Source organism: Labrus bergylta, chromosome 3, assembly GCF_963930695.1.
Source record: "Labrus bergylta chromosome 3, fLabBer1.1, whole genome shotgun sequence".
Lineage (NCBI taxonomy): Eukaryota > Metazoa > Chordata > Actinopteri > Labriformes > Labridae > Labrus > Labrus bergylta.
Genome location: NC_089197.1, coordinates 29,119,811 through 29,139,507, shown reverse-complemented (window position 1 = coordinate 29,139,507; position 19,697 = coordinate 29,119,811). Strand labels below are relative to the sequence as shown.

General features: G+C 38.9%; 2 protein-coding genes across 3 annotated transcripts in view; both read right to left on the bottom strand.

The window, feature by feature from the left end:
* Positions 1 to 1,043: 1,043 nt before the first annotated feature.
* Positions 1,044 to 13,336, bottom strand: xkr5b (XK related 5b). Of its 2 annotated transcripts, none has more exons than XM_020656523.2 (13): positions 13,084 to 13,336; positions 11,333 to 11,422; positions 11,138 to 11,243; positions 10,228 to 10,394; positions 9,325 to 9,458; positions 8,925 to 9,003; positions 8,558 to 8,727; positions 7,911 to 8,022; positions 7,431 to 7,598; positions 7,125 to 7,315; positions 6,961 to 7,041; positions 6,412 to 6,631; positions 1,044 to 5,313 (listed from the first exon to the last, which is right to left on the bottom strand). In XM_020656523.2, the coding sequence occupies exons 1-13, from the start codon at positions 13,190 to 13,192 to the stop codon at positions 4,655 to 4,657; spliced, it is 2,286 nt and encodes a 761-aa protein (XP_020512179.2). In that variant the 5' UTR covers positions 13,193 to 13,336; the 3' UTR covers positions 1,044 to 4,654. The 2 variants fall into 2 exon arrangements, with proteins under 2 accessions (XP_020512179.2, XP_065809178.1); XM_065953106.1 differs by having other exon boundaries at positions 6,412 to 6,613.
* Positions 13,337 to 15,554: 2,218 nt separating this feature from the next.
* The window catches only part of eva1a (eva-1 homolog A (C. elegans)), a 9,845-nt gene continuing 5,702 nt past the window's right edge, over positions 15,555 to 19,697 (bottom strand). Inside the window, exons 2-4 of the mRNA XM_020651900.3 lie at positions 17,767 to 17,936; positions 16,786 to 17,142; positions 15,555 to 16,534 (exon numbers count right to left, since the gene is read on the bottom strand). Of these exons, the coding sequence (XP_020507556.1) occupies positions 16,422 to 16,534; positions 16,786 to 17,142; positions 17,767 to 17,869 (573 nt within the window). The 5' untranslated portion in view covers positions 17,870 to 17,936 and the 3' untranslated portion in view covers positions 15,555 to 16,421. The remainder of the gene's footprint in view (positions 16,535 to 16,785; positions 17,143 to 17,766; positions 17,937 to 19,697) is intronic.

Here is a 19,697-nt window from a genome sequence, read left to right as displayed (position 1 = left end):
TGAAAAATACTCAAACATGCAGTATATCCTAACAGACATGTGTAACTAGATGGATGCTGATGTAGTCTGTTGCAGTATCTGCCTGAGAATTCACTTTTTGTTTGTTGTATTAATGGAAGAACAAACAATAAAATAATTTAAAAATAAATGCTCTCGTTAATGATGCTGAGTACTTTTTGAAAAAACAGTACATGGACAGAAATAAAGGAGAAAGTAACATGTGATTTATAACAGCCTGAAAGCTGTATTATGCTGTGGATCAGTGACCACAGAGAACATGCTGATTGTCAGGCTGCTTTCACTTCCTATAATCAGTCTGTCATCTGACTCTCTAAATGATGACATGGCAAAAATACTTCATCCACAGCACACCAAATTTAATCATGATCAAACAAGTTTCACAGGAGCATATCCTCATTTTAGAGTGAGAGGAACAAAAATAATCTATTTCAGTATACGAGAAAGTATACAAATGAATCAGTAACAGAAAAGGCAGGTGTTTATTGTATCAGATAAAAAATATTATAAAGCACAAAGATATTAAGAGTTGTGGAAGCTTTCATTTTGCTTAACTTCCTTCAGGGGAGAAAATAAACATTTTGTTAGATATATTTACATTTATAAATCTTAAAAAAATATATATTTTTAAGATTTGTGATTTAATGATGATGTTGATTCTACAGATCACACGGTATCTTACAACACCAACATTTCAGCCAGTCTTATGTTGACATGGTGCAAAACTCTTAATACATAATGTATAAAATGACTTGACAATACACTTAAGTCTATTTAGTGTGCCAGCTCAGCACACAGTGTACAGAAGAGCTGGAGGAATGCTTGTTTATACCTCTTTAGCAAGTTAATCTGGCATTAGACTGGAGTTACCAATGTACCACAACGACACTTACATTTTTGTTTTTCATACTTATTATCACTGTGGTCATGTATATCTACCTCTCTGAGGCTCATTAAAATATTTAATCGTAGATAATGGTGAAAGACTAAATATATTTCAGTAAAATACGACCCAGCAGTCAGAGTTCTGATCATGATTAATGTCTTTATTTCGTACATCAATAGCACATTAAATAACTCTCTATTATCAAACACAGCTGCTCTGTGGAGATCCTCTCAGAGATGAGGTGATGCCAAGGATAAACAAACGCTGCCCCGAGACTCAGTGACGTTACACTCAATCAGCAAACTGATTTAAGTCCGTCAATGGAAATAACTTGTGAAACTTCAGCACAAAACCCTGAAACACTGCACCGTTGCTGTTACACATTTCACACTGAAAATGTGACCAAATATAAATGAAGAAAGAAATGTAAAAAATACAAAAAGAGTGAAAATAGAAACACAATCATAGGCTATCATACACATCTTGTACACAGAGCAAAGCACATTGTTCTAATTTAAAGCAGCAGACACACACACATACACACACATACACACACACACACTGAAGCTGTCTCTCTACAAGGCAAAGCGCTGATTCATGATAATCAAGCCAAGGCATCAATGCAGTTTAAAGCGTGTGCATGGATTTTCTAAATCAGTGCAGTAAGATATATTTCATTAGCTGGCTTATTGCTTTTGCATACACACATCAACGCATGTTTGTGTTTACTATGGTAATATGTGCATGTAGTTACAGTTAGTGTTTTCTTTCTCTAAAGGAATAGATACAATTCTCTGGATGCATGTATGTGTGAGTTACATGCAGTGACTCTTATCTATCAGCAGGCTGTGAAAAATGGATAACAGTTCAATGTAGTTATATCCAACGAGAACTCTGATTTACAGGTTTTATCAACAGACAGCAAAATAAATCAAAAATAATATAGCAGAGTTTAAGAAAAAATAAAAACCTTCTCTGGGTACAGTCAGGTCTAAACATTTAAATCAACAATATTAAGAACATAACATAATACTGGCGTTGATCAAACATGAAACTCATAGCAGCACATTGAATTCAGGAATTCCCTTTATGCAACCTTTCTTTTCTGTGTTGTAGCTACATTATCAGAAGTGTTTCAAACTAACCAGGAAAGGTGCTCTGTGTGTTTTCTGCCTTACAGTGGACAGCTACATTTTTGCACTGTGACACTGGAAGATTATAGAACCGGTTATTCACATGGAAGTTAGAAGGTGCAGCTGATGGCTTTCGAGGAAGAGGCCAGAGTCCTTTTCATTTGTAACTTTTCATGTAAGACTGTCAAAGCTACATTTCCCACAGCTAGCTTAAATGCTATCATGAGCTTGCTAGTTCTAGTTTTTTTTAAATTATCTGGACACTTGCAATTTTAAATTAATGAAGTGTCATAGCTAACAAGATAAACATAAGCGAATGTGTGTTCACTGCAATGGATTGTCTGCATCAGGGGGTTGTTGCTTTATATCCAACAAAAGTACCATGTAACACTTAATGACACAAGTCAATCATCATATTGATATTGATCAAATAAACAGGGGAGCAAACAAGCAGTAAAACGTTTTACCAACCTATAATTAGACAGTGAGGTAGAACACCAAACTATAAAGCTTAAACTAAATTTGTTTTGGAAATACAATAAAGGGCACCATCTCAAGCAGAAATGATCTTAATTGGTAGCAAATTAGCTTAACTTTCATACAAGAACTAACAGGTTTGTTACCATAGCAACTCACATAAACACTGCACAAAAATGACTCAGCTCCTACAGTAAGCATCAGTGGTCAGTTTTATGGGCATTCATAATCGTATACTGTATCATATCATCATTCTCTCATAGTCTTTACTTCTTTAATAATTTAATAAAAAACCCATATTTGATTGTCGGAGACATGTTCATAAAGGTTCAATCATTTTTAAAGACATACAAACACACATGAATTATGTCCTACAGGAATAGTCTTTTTTTTTAAGACTAGATTTTTATCATCAACATTGTCCTTTTTATCACGTCCCCTTACCATATTTTATATCTATGCTTTTTTTTGGGGGGTGGGGGGGCAACCTATGAGAATAAAATATTTGTTAAGGAAGTACAGTCTTGTATGTCTCACATTCTGTGTTTGTTAAGACATTCAACAATTATTTGGGTCAACACAAAATCTTAAAAGAGAGCAATGAATATCAGATACGTGATCAATAAAACAGATAAAACAAAGTAATTAAAAAATAGTTAAAAAAACAAACTTTAAAGAAATTAAATACATATTATTATTGAAAACACATCATAGTATTTATTTTTCTATATTGCCCATTTTCACTGTCAGATTTCATGTTTTTCTCTTTGCGTATTCACAATAACGAAATGCTACAGGTGACTCCAGTGGCTGTAAATCAAGTTGAGTTGTTTCTGTGCTAAAGTTTTGACCGACTGAAATCAGTGCTGCTGAAAGTAGCAAAGGCAAGCTTTCCATTTGATAACTTTTTTACTCTAACCTTTGCACCTTGTTGCTTGCTTATGTGATAAAGACAATCATATGAATGACTAGATTTGACAACAAGTGGTAAATAAGAAGTCTGTTTGTGTTTGTGTGTCAGTAATGTGTGTTAACACAGACCGTGTTCTGCTGTACTCTACACACATAAGAACCTGACAGACTGATGAAGGACAAAACTCAACTATATTCAACATCATTTCAATCAAGTGATACTGAATGATATCCATGACATTTAAGTTTTAAGGTATAATCTATGTAATTCATAACAGATTATTAGTCCCATTGTGTAACTCCAATCTCACCAGTTTTGATAAAGAGACAGGCATACTGTAGGTGAGGGATGTTAGAGGAGCGTGTGCTCAGCTGCCTGCAGACAGCATGTTTGATTATTGTAAACAAGTATAGTTGACTGCTTTTCTTAAAAATAACTCTTCACCGAGTTCCAACGTCTTTCAGATTATTCCCTTGATTCACATGGATACTTATGCTTTTGTTTTCTTAATTTTATCATAATAATCAAATCATTCTTATGAAAACTTAATGAACAGTCTGAATAAGCTGATTTTAAGTCTGTTTGTTGTCCGTTTTGAAAGTTTACAATTTCCAAGTGTAACTGGAAAGTGTAAGTGTATCAAAATGAAAATGATGCCCCACATAAATCCCCCCCCAGCAACCTTAATCTAATCTGCTGTAAATCACTATATGTAGAGTAATGTATTGTAATGTAATGTACTATATGTAGAGAACATAATCTTGGTTTTAAGGTCTTAAAAAAATAGTTAGATACTGCCCACAGGATATTCATTTTAGTGTGTGAGGGGTTGCAGGCGCCTCAACCCAACTGCCAAATCAGCAACAAGGATCTTCACAACACCTATCAAAAAAGAATGACTAATATGTAAACTGGTATGTACAGCAGGGTGATAACTATCACTTTTGAGAATGAAGCACAATTTAATGCAGTGGTGGTTTGCCACTGTGCTTCCCGTGTATTCCCATGTTTTGCTAAATGAACCGCTATATCTGTATCAGCAGAAAACATAAATAATGATATACACTATATATCCTCTAAGACTGACTTAAGCTTAGCAGAAAAGCCGCCTAGTTCCCCACCAAGCCTTCTTTAAATAAGTAAATATTGGACTTGAGCTATATCCTTAGCTGAACTACTTAAAAAGACACAATTCCCCACCCTGTTGTTCCTTTCACCTACCCGACCTTACACCATCCTCTCTCTGGTGCCCACAAACTGCACCATCTGTTTGCGAGCGTGTGAGATGACCGGAGTGAGTGGAACTATGGGGGTCGTTGCTCCTGGAGTGGTACCACCAGGAGTCAAAGCCCCGGGAGTCGAAGCTGCGGGTGTAGAAGCAGCAGATGCAGAAGCTGCAGGCGTAGAAGCCACAGGTGTGGACGCACTAGGGGATCCTCCTGGAGTGGGGCCTGGTGTTGTACCAGGTGTAGCAGGAATGATGACCACAGGGGCCAGGCTCGGACTTTCAGCTCGGGGCTCCAGTTGTGGGGTGGAGGTGACAAAACGAGCCTCCCTGATGCGGTACGGACTTCTGTAGGTGGAGATGGGCGACAACTCAGAGCCCCAGCCAAGATAGCTCCCACTGGAGGGAGATTGTGCTTCTGCGCTGAAGTACAGAGTGGTGCTGGACTCTCCAGGGACCGATAGTTTCTTCTCAGGGGAACCAATCAGGAGAGGTGATCGCCGCTCTGGTGACCAGGCGGGGGTCTTGATGTCCAGAGAGCACACGGAGGACGAGGCTTCGGTCAGCGTCGCAGCCTGGCTGTCGATATGACGGAGGCTCCCTAGGCATGGTGATGAAGGCGTTGGCGAGCCATAAGCAGCACTCTGATACTCCTCATCACCTTTAGAAAAGACACAAGATTGCATTAAAATGTGTTCATACAAGGTTTGTCTTGAATGTTGGTGAATTTCTAGGACTAGGAAGAATGTATTACATCATGAAAATGTTTGCATTAAATATTTGTTTCAACTTGTCTTTTGCTACTTCTGATATTATAACTAAATGAACATTCATGCCAGTCTCAAGAAAAAAACCTGTATGTTGAATGTGGTTAAGTGATATCCTAATTCTAAGATTGACAATATAACATTATTATGATGATAATTCAGTTTGAATGAGGGTTTAAAATGTTAAGTCTTACCAGACAAATGATCTAAAACATTTCCAATGAGTAAAAACATTGGAGTGGAACTTCTCACTTCTGTTCTTATCTGTTCTAACCAACAAGCCATTGAGTTGGTTTCACAGAAAACAGTATTCCTTCAACACCAGATATTCTTCATGCATACTTGTAGATTTGCTGCTGATGTAGATACACCTCCAGTAAGACCACATCATATCCATCCACTTTGCCAAACATTCACATGACTACTTGTATGTGAAAGGTTAATAAATACAGCCCACAGAAAAATATCACCTGACTGCAGTTCTGCTCAGCTTCACAGACCTTTACACTTCTTTCAGGTCAATGTTCGGCTTGTTGGACCTATGCTCACTCTCGCTGCAGAACTATCTGTTTTTATTTTAAAAAAGGCCTAAAGTAAAGTACTGCTTGATACCTGGCCAGGACCAAACATAAGCTGGGAAACACAGTGAGGAAATAAGCAGCTCAAAATCAGATATTTCCCTCAGGAGTGGAAAACAAAAAATGAGCTGAAAGACTGAATATTGTGCTTACATTTGTCAGGTAGGAGGGAAAACAACTACACAAAAGTGAAGTAATTTAAAGAGCATTGAACCTGCATTCTTCAACCTGCAGTGTTAACACCCTCTTAACTAAATAAAGATGATTCTGGCTCCAAAAAATCTCAAGTGCAAAAACCAAAAGGCCAAATTCAATGCTTTCAATCTTAAGTCTTGCAGTATTTTTTGTGTCTTTTTGTGCTAAATGTTTGAGGATGTGCTCTAACAGGCTTCAGTGATTATCAGGACATTGAACCTTTTTCCTCTGACAGTGGAGCTGACACTGAAGCTGACAGTGAGGCTGACAGTGGAGCGCTGCACTCGTCTTCGGCGCTCTCTTCAGGAATGACCTCCTGGAACGGGATGATCTCTGGAAACCTCCTCATGTCCTGGATTGTCGTGGGCGGAGCTCTTCTCACTGGTCGGGCTACGACAGTGCTGGGAGCTGGCTGTGGAGGCTGGACTACCTCCTGTACCTGGAAACAGAGAGAGTCTGAGACTCAGAACGAAGATAGACAAACTCAGTATTCAGCATTATGAATATACATGACCTCTCCGTTGACAACCTGATGGCTGAGCATACATAAATAAAGATCTTGAGGTCGCTGTGTAAAGTGTTTTAGTTTTTGTAAAAGAAAACGTTTAATATATCTGGTGAAAATGTAGTGCAGTGGATGTGTCAGCTGACTCATTTGTCTCCGTTTTAGAGTCCTAAAATTAGTGGTTTTGAGCTCAAATTAAGTTTATTAATTCAAATTAAATCAGTACATTGAGGGTTTTTTTTTTTTTTTAAAAAGGCTCTTACCTGTGGAACCTGGGTCACCTGTGGTGGAGCTGGTTGAGCTGGTTGTGAGATCCGAGGAGCAGGCAGTTGAACTGGTGGGATCTGACAAATCACATCCCAAATAAAAGTTAGATCCATTTAATGTCATCTTAAAAAAATAATAGGCCAAAAGGAACGCAATTAACCTGAGGGAAATGAATTTCATCAGGGGAGTGGACTTCTTCCGAAAGACCCATCAGTCCCGCCAGACCCCCTTCACCATAGGCAGACCAGATGCTAGCTACGTTTCCTGTCTTCAGGGCCAAGCGAATCAGCAGCCAGTGGTGATGTTTCCAGCCCTCCCATTGGATAGGGAGATCCATTAAGGTCCCGCCCCCTGAGGAATAAACACTAATATTTATTTTTTATAGATAGATAGATAGATAGATAGATAGATAGATAGAAAGATAGATAGATTGATAGATATAGATATAGATAGGTAGATAACAAACCAGACAGTGTTGCATGGCGATGGAAAGAGGGTGTGACTTTCTCCTCCAATGAGAGTGTAGATCCTCGCTCCATGCAGGCTCCACCTATTCCCCTATGGCGAATACTTTGAAAAATCTCGAAAGACTTGGGGTGGAGGAAACGATAGTACAGCACCAACGCTATCAAACCTGGACAGAGAGAGAGAGACAGAGAGAGAGAGAGAGAGAGAGAGAGAGAGAGAGGGAGAGAGAGAGAGAGAGAGAGAGAGACAGGTAAATAAGGAATCTGCTTTACAACTGACAACACCATCAGCCCCAGCTGTACTTTATGTTTAGTGTGAAGAACCAATTATTAGCCTCTAGACTATGCTGTCTCTTTGTTGAACAAAACCTTCTCAACATCAGCATGTTAGCAATATCAGTGAGAGCATGTTAGCATGCTAATATTAGCGTGTTAACATGACTGTATATCTGTATGCAATGTGACGTTGTGTTCCTTACCAATGAGGAAGCTACAGAAGATAGCAGCTGGGATCCCCACTGTATCCCAGGACACCATGGTGAACAACCACGAGGATGCCAGGAGAAGAAAAGCGTTTTCTAAGAACATGGCCTGAAAAAGAATGAAAAGAAACAGAGACAGATGTTCCCTTTTTCTGACACTTAAAATAAATCTAACATTTAAATGTTAGCCTTAATGTTTTTCTATTTATCTGGCTGTAATTCAATTATTTCTTAAAGATCACATTGACTGATCTGTTGCAATATAATAGCCAAAGAAGTTTCATTTGGTAGAAACGTTCATAATAATACTATATGAGTACATATTACGACAGAATGACACCTCCTGAGCCCTGAGTTATCAGGAAGAGCCTGAAGTAACACAAAACAAACAAATGTTCAGTGATTTTTTGAATAGTCAGTAAATCATTCATTAATGTCTATTTGACTTAGATTCACATTTGGTAAAACATTTCTGGGATAAAAATAAGTTGCGGAGGGGGCTGGGGGCTTCAAAATTACTAATTTGTTAGACTGTGTATCGTTAATCTCATCGGAACTTGTTCTTAAATTCAATTCAATATTAGTTTATTTTTGTGTGACCTCTGCCTTACAGACATTAACCGACCTCAGAGACACACACATACCAGGTAGAATCCTGCCATGCGGTATCTGGATTGACCGTACTTCACATTCAGGAAAAGGAAGATGTGAACGGCTCCCAGGACCAGGTTGAAGATTCTCCATCGACTTGTTGAGCGTATGATGTCAGTCTGCTGGGATACCATCCAGAAAGTTGCTCCCAGCCAGTGCACACCTGACACACAATCACATAGCCATTAATACAAAAATAGTTTGACTATCTCAAACAAACTTGGTCACTATAAACATGACAGTAGTGGAGGAGCATGACATTACTAACAAAGAAATGGTTAAATGTGTCTGTAGCTTAATAAAACTCTCCATACATTAAAAATATATAGTTAGAGATGAAACCTTCATATCTAGTCTCACCAATGACTCCCAGGATCCATTGTTTGAAGATTCGTGTGAAGAGCATGAGAACGGCAAATCGAGATCCCAACATACCAACCTGTGGAAAGACAAAATACACATGAATAAGATGAACAAAAGCCAAAACAAACACTTATGTCATTTCAAACACTTTATACCATATCATTAAAATTGTTATATTGATAGTACACGTTGTACATTACGGAAGAGGATTATTTTTTTTTTTTTTTATGGTTCTGGTTTTTATGGTTTTTTTAATGCTAGATTAAAGTCAGAATTCTCTCTTTTTTCTCAGAATTCAGACTTTTTTTCTGGAGCCAGAATTCTGAGATTAAAGTCAGAATCCTAAAAAAAAAAGTAGTACATAGTGAGAAATGTAGGTTTGTTTAAACGTGCCCACCCTCCACAGCAGTCGACAGAGGATGGCAGCGGGGGTCATTTGTAGATGTCCTGGTCTGATGAGTGAGCAGGCTCTGGCATAGAGGACCAAGGCCCAGGCCAGAGATAACAAACACACCACAAAACACACTGAGGCTGCAGAGGGGAGAGAGGGAAAGACATGTCAACACCTAGATACACTGCACTGCTACATACAAAATTAAGGTTAGAAGCAAGGCAACATTGGAAACACATTGTAAATAAAAAAAAGTTGGATGGTCACTTATGTGCCAAAACAGGTCTTAAAGCTGATCTGGAGAACTTTTTTTTCTAGCAAACATCTGCTTATTACCATGTGTGGCTGTTATGGAGCAACATCTGCATTCATTAAAGCCGTTTTCACATATGCACTCCGGATAATATCTAGATAATTGCAGGAGGACCGCTCCGGAGATTCTCCCAACCTAGTCGTTCACATATGCTCCTCACAGCGGTGGACTATCCCTGTCAGAGGGGAGGGGGGGGGGGGGGGGATGTGACTGAAGACGTGACGTAAATAAACTACGCGGAAGTAGCGGCCGAAGCAACAGAGTCCGCTACACAACGTTAAAATGAGAATATTTGCCTTTATATCAATGCTATGTGTAATCCAATGGAATGACAACATCCACAAATAGAGAACAACATACTGAAGAACAGAAAACACAATGAAGCCGTTTATTTACGTGCAAGGATATCGTAGTGGTCGTGTGCAGACACTTTAGGCAGTATATAAACGTCACTCGGGTCTCATTGGCTCGAATTGAAATCTCCAGAGTATATGCTGCCGCTTTCATACGTCAGCTCACTCTGACTTTCTGCAGATAAAATACTAGGGGTCTGGCCTCGTGGCCCTAACATACATCCATATTAAGCTTCTCCGTACCTGGAGACTTGATCCCTATGTCAGTACAGATGAGCACATAGGTTTGCAGAAGAGTCTGAGGCAGGGTAACCACCAAGGCTTCAAACAGACGCAAGGCAGACACATCGGCCTGCTGCATGATCTCCCCATACACATCTTCATCTGGCAGACATATACACTCCCACAACCTGTGAGGGACGGAGATGGAGAGCACCAAAGAGGAAGAGAACACTATTACGATCCTCATCACGACTATCTGAAATAAATATCATTAAACATTAACAGATTTATATTGTTATTGTCTCCAACCCAACCATTATTGTTGTTACTGGTGGTCTGGACATTATTGATCTTCAACCAATTAAAGTAGTTCACTCTCTTGTAATGCTAAGTGTGGGAAGCTCAAATACTATTCTTAAGGCAGTCTGCTGTTTTCCAGGTAGTTTGTCGAATTGCATAGCTAATCATTTCTTCCTTTCTACAATGGTCAGCAACTTACAGGACAATGTACAATTAAAACCATAATTCAAATGATAATTTATGGCCAGCTCATTAGCCACCTTCAGACAACATTCAGTATTAGCAATCAAGCACTTCCTAGCTTAAGGATATAGTAATGGCTAGGAAGTGTGGTGAATGCTTAAAAGGTTGCTGTAAAACGGGAGCTAATGGGTTATTACATTTTTAGTTTGAACCTGAAATACAGCTTGAAGATGTTATGGATTTTCATCATTGTGTATATTCCAGTTTCTGATCAAATTATAACTGTGGAAAGAATAATGATTGTTCTGATTTCCCATGTTCTTACCACTTACAGCTTAAGACACACGGAAAAATTAAAGCATGACGTCAGAGGAAAAAGGCCACCATGTGAATAAGTACATTTAATCCTCCCCTTTTCATATCGCTATCACACATAAAGTTGTCTCACCTTTTGAAGATACCAAGGTGTAGTATGTGTGTCCAGGTGAGAGACTTCCTGCGGATGCGTCCATCTGACAGGTACCACAAGTAACTGAGCCACTGAGGACCCCAACCTGAGAAACACACAGAATTAACCATGGATATCAATCAGTCCAGCTCTCCATCTCTCCATCTTTGTGACTGTTTCTATTGTTTCTCTCACCTGGCAGCAGGAACAGCGCAGTGAAGCCGGCAAGATGGGCATAGCAGTAGTTGTGACCAGTCCAAAGATAGTACACAAAGCAGTAGATCACTGTGGATAGATGGAAAACAAAGAGACACATACAAATACTTAGAAACACATTTATAATCATGTATAATGTTAGATGTCAGAGATGTATTTGTGATGCTAATGAACACCTGAATCTTTCTCAAAAACACATGGACAGGTAACTACAGTGCTGAAATAAGCCACATATTTAATCCAGCTTTTTATAAAACTGACTTAAAACTTCTACTTAACTATAATATACAATCAAATGTCTAAGGAACTTTTTAATTCTTTGCATCTTTTCAGGCAGCGATAGTTAGGCTGTTTAAAATTCTGCACACAAAATGTAGTATCTCTTAAGAAATGATGCATATTGACAGAATATACTGATAATTAAAATACCTGCACTACATCCAGTAGCGACATAAAAATGTTAATGCATCATTGAAAAAATCAAAATATAAAAAGCCTTAAATATATAATAAACCTGAAAAGAGTATTTCTGCTGTATAATAGGTACACATTAATTTGTTATATATTTACTTTTGATACTTTAAGAACAAGTAGCCTAATATGTTATAAACCAATTAAGTAACATTTCGATCAGTTAGGGCCTACATGATAAATCTTTTAAGACTCAGGTATTTCATTGACTTCTTCTACACCTTGGGAAGAAAAACTAAGTGTATTGGGAGAACACCACCATCACCATCACCATCAAATGTTTAAGGTGTATACAATAAGCCCCATAGCCTGTTACAGGTTTCCCTGTCCTGGAATAGCTAAGGACAGACAGGCAGCGTTTACCATGATACTGCATAGTATACTGTATTGTTTACATCAGGACTCAAAATAGCAGATGAACAGAAGTGTGTAATTTTTCGAGTATCCACACTTTTTTCTCACATGACCTCTGCTCTTCACTTCCTCCCCTCAAGCCTGGTTTTATCAACAACAACAACGCTGCTAATGTCTCCTCTCCCACTCTCCATTTCACGCAGCTTGAGGCCCTGCAGCTCTGCCTCCATCCCTGCAGCTCTGCCTCCATCCCTGCAGCTCTGTAATCTGAACCATTAGAACTGCAAAACGGGCGGGCTGTCCGGGCAGAGTAGGCCCCCATCCCGGGGTACGCCCATCCCCTCGTCCATTCATGCACCTCCAAGAAAAAGAGCGCGCTTGAAGATTACAGCATAGCTCTGTTTTGTTTTTAAATCAGGTACCCTTACACAGAAATAAGAATATCGCAGTTAAAAGGAATCTAAAAAACTCTTGCATCATGAGTCTGCAGTTTTGCTGCATACTTGTTTCATAACATGCAGCGAGCAAAAAATAGTAAAAAGGCGCAGTAGTGCTGACTGCAGACTCTATTATTCATGACAACAGAGCGCAGACAGCCGCTGAAGTGGAGAGCAATGCACAACTTTGTATGTAGTTGTATGTTGCGTTACGGTAGATGTTCTCACAGAGCAACGTGACGTTAAAAAAAACAAAAACCACTGACTCATTAGGAAGCATCCCTCTCCTGTAGTCCTTACACGCAGTGCATCCATATACTGTAGTCCGTAATGCACGCACACGCCAATAAAGTCAAATAACACATCTCACCAGAGGACAAACTAGCACATCGTCAAAATCGTGTTTACTATGTAGGTGCAGGCTCTATGTGTTCATATGTGTCTGTAGGTGTCCCAGGTAGGACTCACCTGCCGTCCTCTCCGCCACCACGAGAAATGCGGTAAAGACGAAGACGCACACTTGGCAGCATGGCATGCAGGCGCCGCCGTTGCCCGGGGCGGCTGAGTAGTCTCTCATGGTGGGTGAAGACCTTTACTGAAGACTGACTGTGATAACACTATGTTAGTCTGTAGGCCGGGTTTGTCCTGGTCCCGTGTGCTCGGGAGTTGGTCCAGCTGCGGCAGACTGCTCTCTCTCCTCCGTGTCCCCCGTCCTGACAACCCCGCCCGTCCCGTTAAAGAGATAGCACTGCAGACAGACAAGCACCTGAGATAGACATCTTAGAAAGGCAAAATGCGACTATCATGTAGACTGCTTATAAGATAAGACAAGTCTGATCTGAAAGATAGGCGTATGCCAATGTGGTTCCAAACAAGCCAAATAGAAATGTGTGTTTAATAGTCGTTTAGTTTTATTGTCTCTCACTGACTGCTGTACCCTTTGTTGTTCTGACAGACCTATTTTCTACGGAAGACTATAAGGGGTCACTGTAAAACATTTTTTTTGTTTTGACATTTTCTGTTTTGACTCTCAAAATGATGGGTAAAAAAAACAAACACATTTCTTGGGTACTCTAGTGGATAACCCAGCGTCTGAAAAGTTGTGATCAGGTAAAATGAACCAAAACAGAATGTGATGATTTGCACAAACCCATAGCCTATTTGATTCAAAATAGCTCAGACAGAACATGTCAAATGTTGAAATTGAATAATGTCATTGTTTTCGGATAATTACAATCCCATTTTGAATTTGATTCCGACAACATGTTTATAAAAAGTTGGGATAGTTGCAACAAAAAACACTTGTGATGTAACAGATGTTGTGAAATGTAAAAAAAAAAGAAAACGCTTGATTAAACATCTATAGGGTTAACTGGCAACAGGTTTGTAACGTTATTGGTTGTAAAAAAAAAGGTCATCCCAGGGAGTCTTAGTGAAGTAAAGAAAGGGAGGGGTTCACCCCTCCATGAAAGACTGCCCTGGCAAACACTACAATAGTGCAAGAATCTGGAAGTTTGTATCTTCTACAGTACTTACCATTTAAAGATTCAGATATGAATACATCTCTGTGGGGTAAAAAGGCAAAATCCAAGTGATATTTGAGCATTATTACCAAACTCAATTCTTTAGCGTACATTACTGGCTCAGGATCACTTCCAAACACCATTGTCTGTGAACACAGGTCATCCCTGCATCAACAAAAACAGGCAGAATGAACATATAGGTTTCCAAAAACAATTAGATTTCTCATTTTCAACATTTAACATTTTGACTTTGTGCTATTTAAGATCAAATAGGAGTTTCAAAATTTTGCAATTCATTACATTCTGTTTATAGCTAGCCTATGTATGTATATATGCATGTATGCCTTTATAGCCTACTGTATATAGGCTATATATATATATAGACTATATATATGCTTGGGGTTCAAATCCAAGAATCTCCCCTCAGAGTGTGTTAGTATAAAGAGGACTTTCATCAAAAAAGTTAATTTTTCAATCTTTTTTACTTTACTTTTTTACTTTTTACTTTCACCATTTTTGCTTGTGAGTGAGATAACTAAAGACACGTTTAGTATGGGTTCAAATGAGTCTGTTTGGTGTACTCTACTTCTCTATTCTTGTACATATGATGAAGTGTGAAATGTATTTAAAAATAAACATGACTTCAGATGTTGCTGAGAAAAGATTACACTCTCTCATGGCACGCGCTTTTGGTGCTCTGTGGATCAGTGTGTAAATGTGGTGAGGATGGGTAGGCGTGACCTGCGGTTTAAAAAGCACTTTTTAGTCGTCAGAAGACTAGAAAAGTGTTATGCAAGCTCATGTCAATTTACTATTTTACCATTTTATCTATTTTATGTGGGTACTGATCCTCAATTTTTAGGGTGTAACTAAGAGCTTGAAGGTCACATTTAATGCAAAATACACTTTACCATGTTTTTTTAACACCTCCCCCCCGCCCCCCCCCCCCCCCCCCCACACACACACACACACACACACACACCTCACAATTATGAGAACAGTCCATCCTCTAATTTAGAAATGTTGTGCTCAAACAGGCTGTTTTGTTCCTTTGTGACATCACTAAGGGCAGTAAACCTTACCCAGGTGGGTGAAACTCACTAGCCCTGGAACTTATTTAAACTTCCTGCAGGTGAACTTTGAGTTGGTGGTGAAGGTTGCAGCTGCAATTGGCTAATTCTTATTACATGGAAAGTATACAAAATATTTGAATTTGTGGAAATGCACTAATAAAGTTGTGCATACTAAAGCTCTTATGTCTGTTGTCTGTTACCATGGCAACTTGTCAACTATGAGCTGTATGTATCTCTAAACTCTACTAATTTTCACAGCAGATGATATACATCAGATAAAACATGTCCAAATACACAGAGAAGAATTTATTCATTTTAATAAGAGACCATACTAAAAAAAATATACACAGGAACAAATAGGTTTATTCTTTTTTTCCAGCACATTAACACATGAGGCAAACAAACAAAGTCAGCATGATCCTCCTGAACATGATAGCTGGATGTCCTTTTATGCAACAACCATAAGATTTGTTTGTTTATTCCATTCATATTTTATCAACAACCACAGCCATGTGTTTTAAAGTGTGCATTCACTGTATCTTGGGTTGCTGAATGACAGCAGAAATAGCACCAGTATATGTAAATCCATTTAGCATTGAGCTGATATCTCTCCTACTTCCATTTTCTCATTGTTCATGTGGGATTTCTCTTCTGATTGTCTCAGCATTTCAAACCAAAGCAACGACACATTTTTACCATTAGTGAGTCATCAACCTGCGAACAACTGCAGCATTATATCTTCTCCAAGCCCCCCTCCTATTTCTCTTTACTAGCTCAATGTTTGTCAAAAGCACCTGTTAAAAAGATATAAAATCCCTCAAAGAGTTTTGCAGCTGCAGTTCTGTTCTTTACGTCAGTGGTCGCAAATCCCACTGAAGTCTGTGCTTTGTATGTCTGTTATGTCTTTTCCAGGCATAAGGAAATTCCTCTTCTTCAGTATCCTTTCTTGTTAGAGGACCGAGCCATGACGACTCACATTAGTCCTGTTGTTTGTATCACTTCAGTCAGTGCAGTCAGTAACATTTTGATCTGTTTTTGGATCTCCTAAATTTATGTTTTATTTGCTAATTTCATCTGCTGTTTGTCTCATTTGTTCACCTCTTTATTCATCTTTCCTCCATCTCCTCCTGATGTCCTCCTGATGTCCTCCTGATGTCCTCCTGATGTCCTCCACCTTCTCCTGATGTCCTCCTGATGTTCTCTCTGTTTGTCAGTAATACCTGTTGAGGCTTTGAGTGACTGTACTTATGTCTGGTTGGCCGTTCATCCAGATCTCTCTGAGAATCCGTTCACGCTCTTCTAGCCGCTGGGCCCTGTCCAGCTCTGTAAAATAAACACACACACACACACACACACACACACACACACACACACAAAACACAAAGAGGGTTAAATTACACTTATACAGTGTCCGTTCATATAACCATCAAACTTGACATCACTATGGAGAAGACTTTCGATATTTATTCTGTGTGTGCAAAGAAAACTTCTCCTGCTTCTATATTGTAACATTTAAACGTCTTTTAAACGTTATTAATGATAAAGGCCTAACTGTGTGTGTCCGTGAGAGATACCCTCAGCTGATGTAAACATGGTGGCATGCAACAGAGCTCTCTCAAAGCGTCTGCGTCTCCGTGCCGACAGGTCGGAGGTTTCATCCCAGTCCTCTGATTCGCTGTCCCCTGCAGGCCCCGCCCCTCCAGAGGTCACCACGGCCATGTTATCAGGGTTACTGTCAATAGGCTGATGGTGGGGACAGTTGTGATGGCGACGGTGATGATGCCTGTGTCTGTGGCGACGATGAGCGTGTTTACTGTTGCCATAGTGACAGTCTGCTCGGCAGTGTATCTGGAAGACGATGGCACAGAGTGTGACAAGGAGGCCAACGCTGACTCCGCCCAGAAATACCAGAGCTGTCCTCTCAGGCTGATCTAAGGAGTCGGTGGAGAGCAAAGTGAAAAAAGTTTTCAATACATTGAAGTGTGATACTGACTTGATTTCAGCTCTAAATACTGAGAAATTAACTCACTGTCAGAAGGAAAACCAGTGTTGTCATCTCGATATAACTCAAAACAGAAATGTACTTGTTATCACGGGAAAATGGAGAAAAAAAATCAATGTATGTCCACTTAGGGCTTCCGTAGTTTTGTTTTTAACAGCTCTATACTTTTCATCTTGTTTGTATTTGATAGTCTAACATTTTTGTAAAACCTGGCTCATTTCACTGCAGGAATCCTAACCTAAAAAACTAAACCTATAACACCAAGAAAAAAATCTAAGCTAACATTAGCAGCAGAAAAGAGCTAGCCCACAACCATGCTGTATTTGCTTACTAAGCATCAGAACAGCAAGGCCTTTTCTATTTTTACATTTTAACCTTTTAATATATTTGTTATATGCTTCTGATTTTATGACTTGCCTGTTTTATTTAGCTTCTTAAATAAAAAGTATTATTTCTAATATTTTATCTTTAAATTCATTTTAATGGCCTTCTGCAATATGTGGGATTGAAACACTGACTGTTTTTTAGTCAGTATTAAAGACATTTCCAATACCTGCAATAAAGGTGTAGGCTGCCAGTATGTTGCTGATCATTGCCATCTCCTTGGAGCCCACCTCCACCTCCATATTTGGGCTTCCTGTTGTCGGAGTGCTCATTATTTCCCAGGGAGTTGACCTTGTTGTATTGTCCAATAAAGATCAGTGGAGCTCATACACGATCCCCCTAGATCACAGGTTTTAGGGGTAGGGGTGGGGCAGAGAGGACAGAAGTAAGAAAATAAAGAGGAAAGAAACAAGGGAAAAAATAAAAGTCAGTGATTGTGTTGAAAGGTAACTCAGGTTTTTAAATGTCCTTGGTACTGGACTCTCAGTCAGAGTGGAACCAACCATGCTCATTAAATGTCCAGCCAGGGTCATGTATCAATGATGAAGTGTGATGAAAAAAATACAGTCTTGGAAAGAGGTAAATTATCAGTCATTAATACTAATGTATAGCTAACATGTGTCACATATGGAGACAAAATAAGTTAATTATATAATTAGAAGGTTTCAAAGTCTACCTATCACTTCTTATTTCTCCTCTTGTTATAAACATGCCTGAGATGTTAGCCTGCAGGGTATACGTAAAAGTAAAGGTAATCATAACCGAGAATCTTCTTCAGTCACATAACAATATCCAAACACAAAACTATAAAAATAGTCATTATTCACACCCAAGCACACATACTTTAGGTGTGAAGCATATTGTATTGCAGTAGCAGTAATATATAAAAAAACAAATAAACAAGCACCAATACAGATTAATTTACAGACTTTCACAAAGTGAAAACTTTAGGAGAGTTTCTGGAAATTGAAGGAAACAAAAAATAGGGGACAGAACAAGATTTCCGAAGGAGTAGTAAAGTGCCTTTCAAATGAAGCAGAAGAAAACACAAAGAGATTAAACATTCTAGGGAAAAAGAGAGGTGAGGAAGTCAATCACGGCTTTGACTTAGATTCTAAGTTAACCACTAGGTGGCAACAAAATGCAATCAGTCAAGAGGCTTTAAATAGATTCACTCTCATTTAAATGATGTTGACCTTGCTGGTGGACATAAACATTATCCTTCTTTTAAATGTCTTAATTCTCAGTGATTATTTTTGGCATTAAAAAAAATAGGGACGTTGTCCTAAATGTTCCTATCAATAGGATGTTGCATCCATTACTCAGTTTAGAAGAATCCATTTTTAAAGTTATCATTAAAATATGAGGATATTTTTAGGCATCTTGTCCTGTTCTTTCCTTGGAACTGTGATGTGTTTTGTTTTAGCAGGTATGAACATACCACACCATGTATTACCAACTCTTATTTGTGACAGCCAGGTTAAATGTAGGGTAGAGCAAAGTAGTTCTATACAGTATTGTGTCTAGACATGTAGCCCCACACCCAGACTGCTGGAAGTCCCCACGCACACTCAGGATTATATCTATAGTGGAAGTGTGTTACCTATTGATGGATCAGGTGTACACATCTTTATATATTTAGTATTCAGTTTTCTCAAAGGTGGAAGGATGGTAGAGGGAGAGAGAGAGATAGAGAGAGAGAGAGAGAGAGAGAAAAGGGTTCTGAGTAGAACAAGATGAGCATGGGAAGACAGGAGTCTCATCTGTTTATTTTCTTTGCCTGATCTGTTAATCTTGAGAGCTGCCTTATGAGACATATTGAAAAATCTGTTCATGTTTATATCTTGTGAAATCGCTTCCCAGAGTGTTTCTTTATGTTCCATCCTACAAGAGTTGAAAACATTTCAAATACATGGAGCTTTAGAGAAGTTTGACTAAATAGCATGCTGGTGTCTTTAAGTGATAATAACATCAGTGCCTTAACTATTCCTCCAGGAGCTTTTCTTACAATAAATCTGGATGAAGAAAAAAGGTGACATGGAAGTAAAGACAACACTTACTTCATTTTCCTCTGAAGTTAATTTGCATTGGCTTATCATA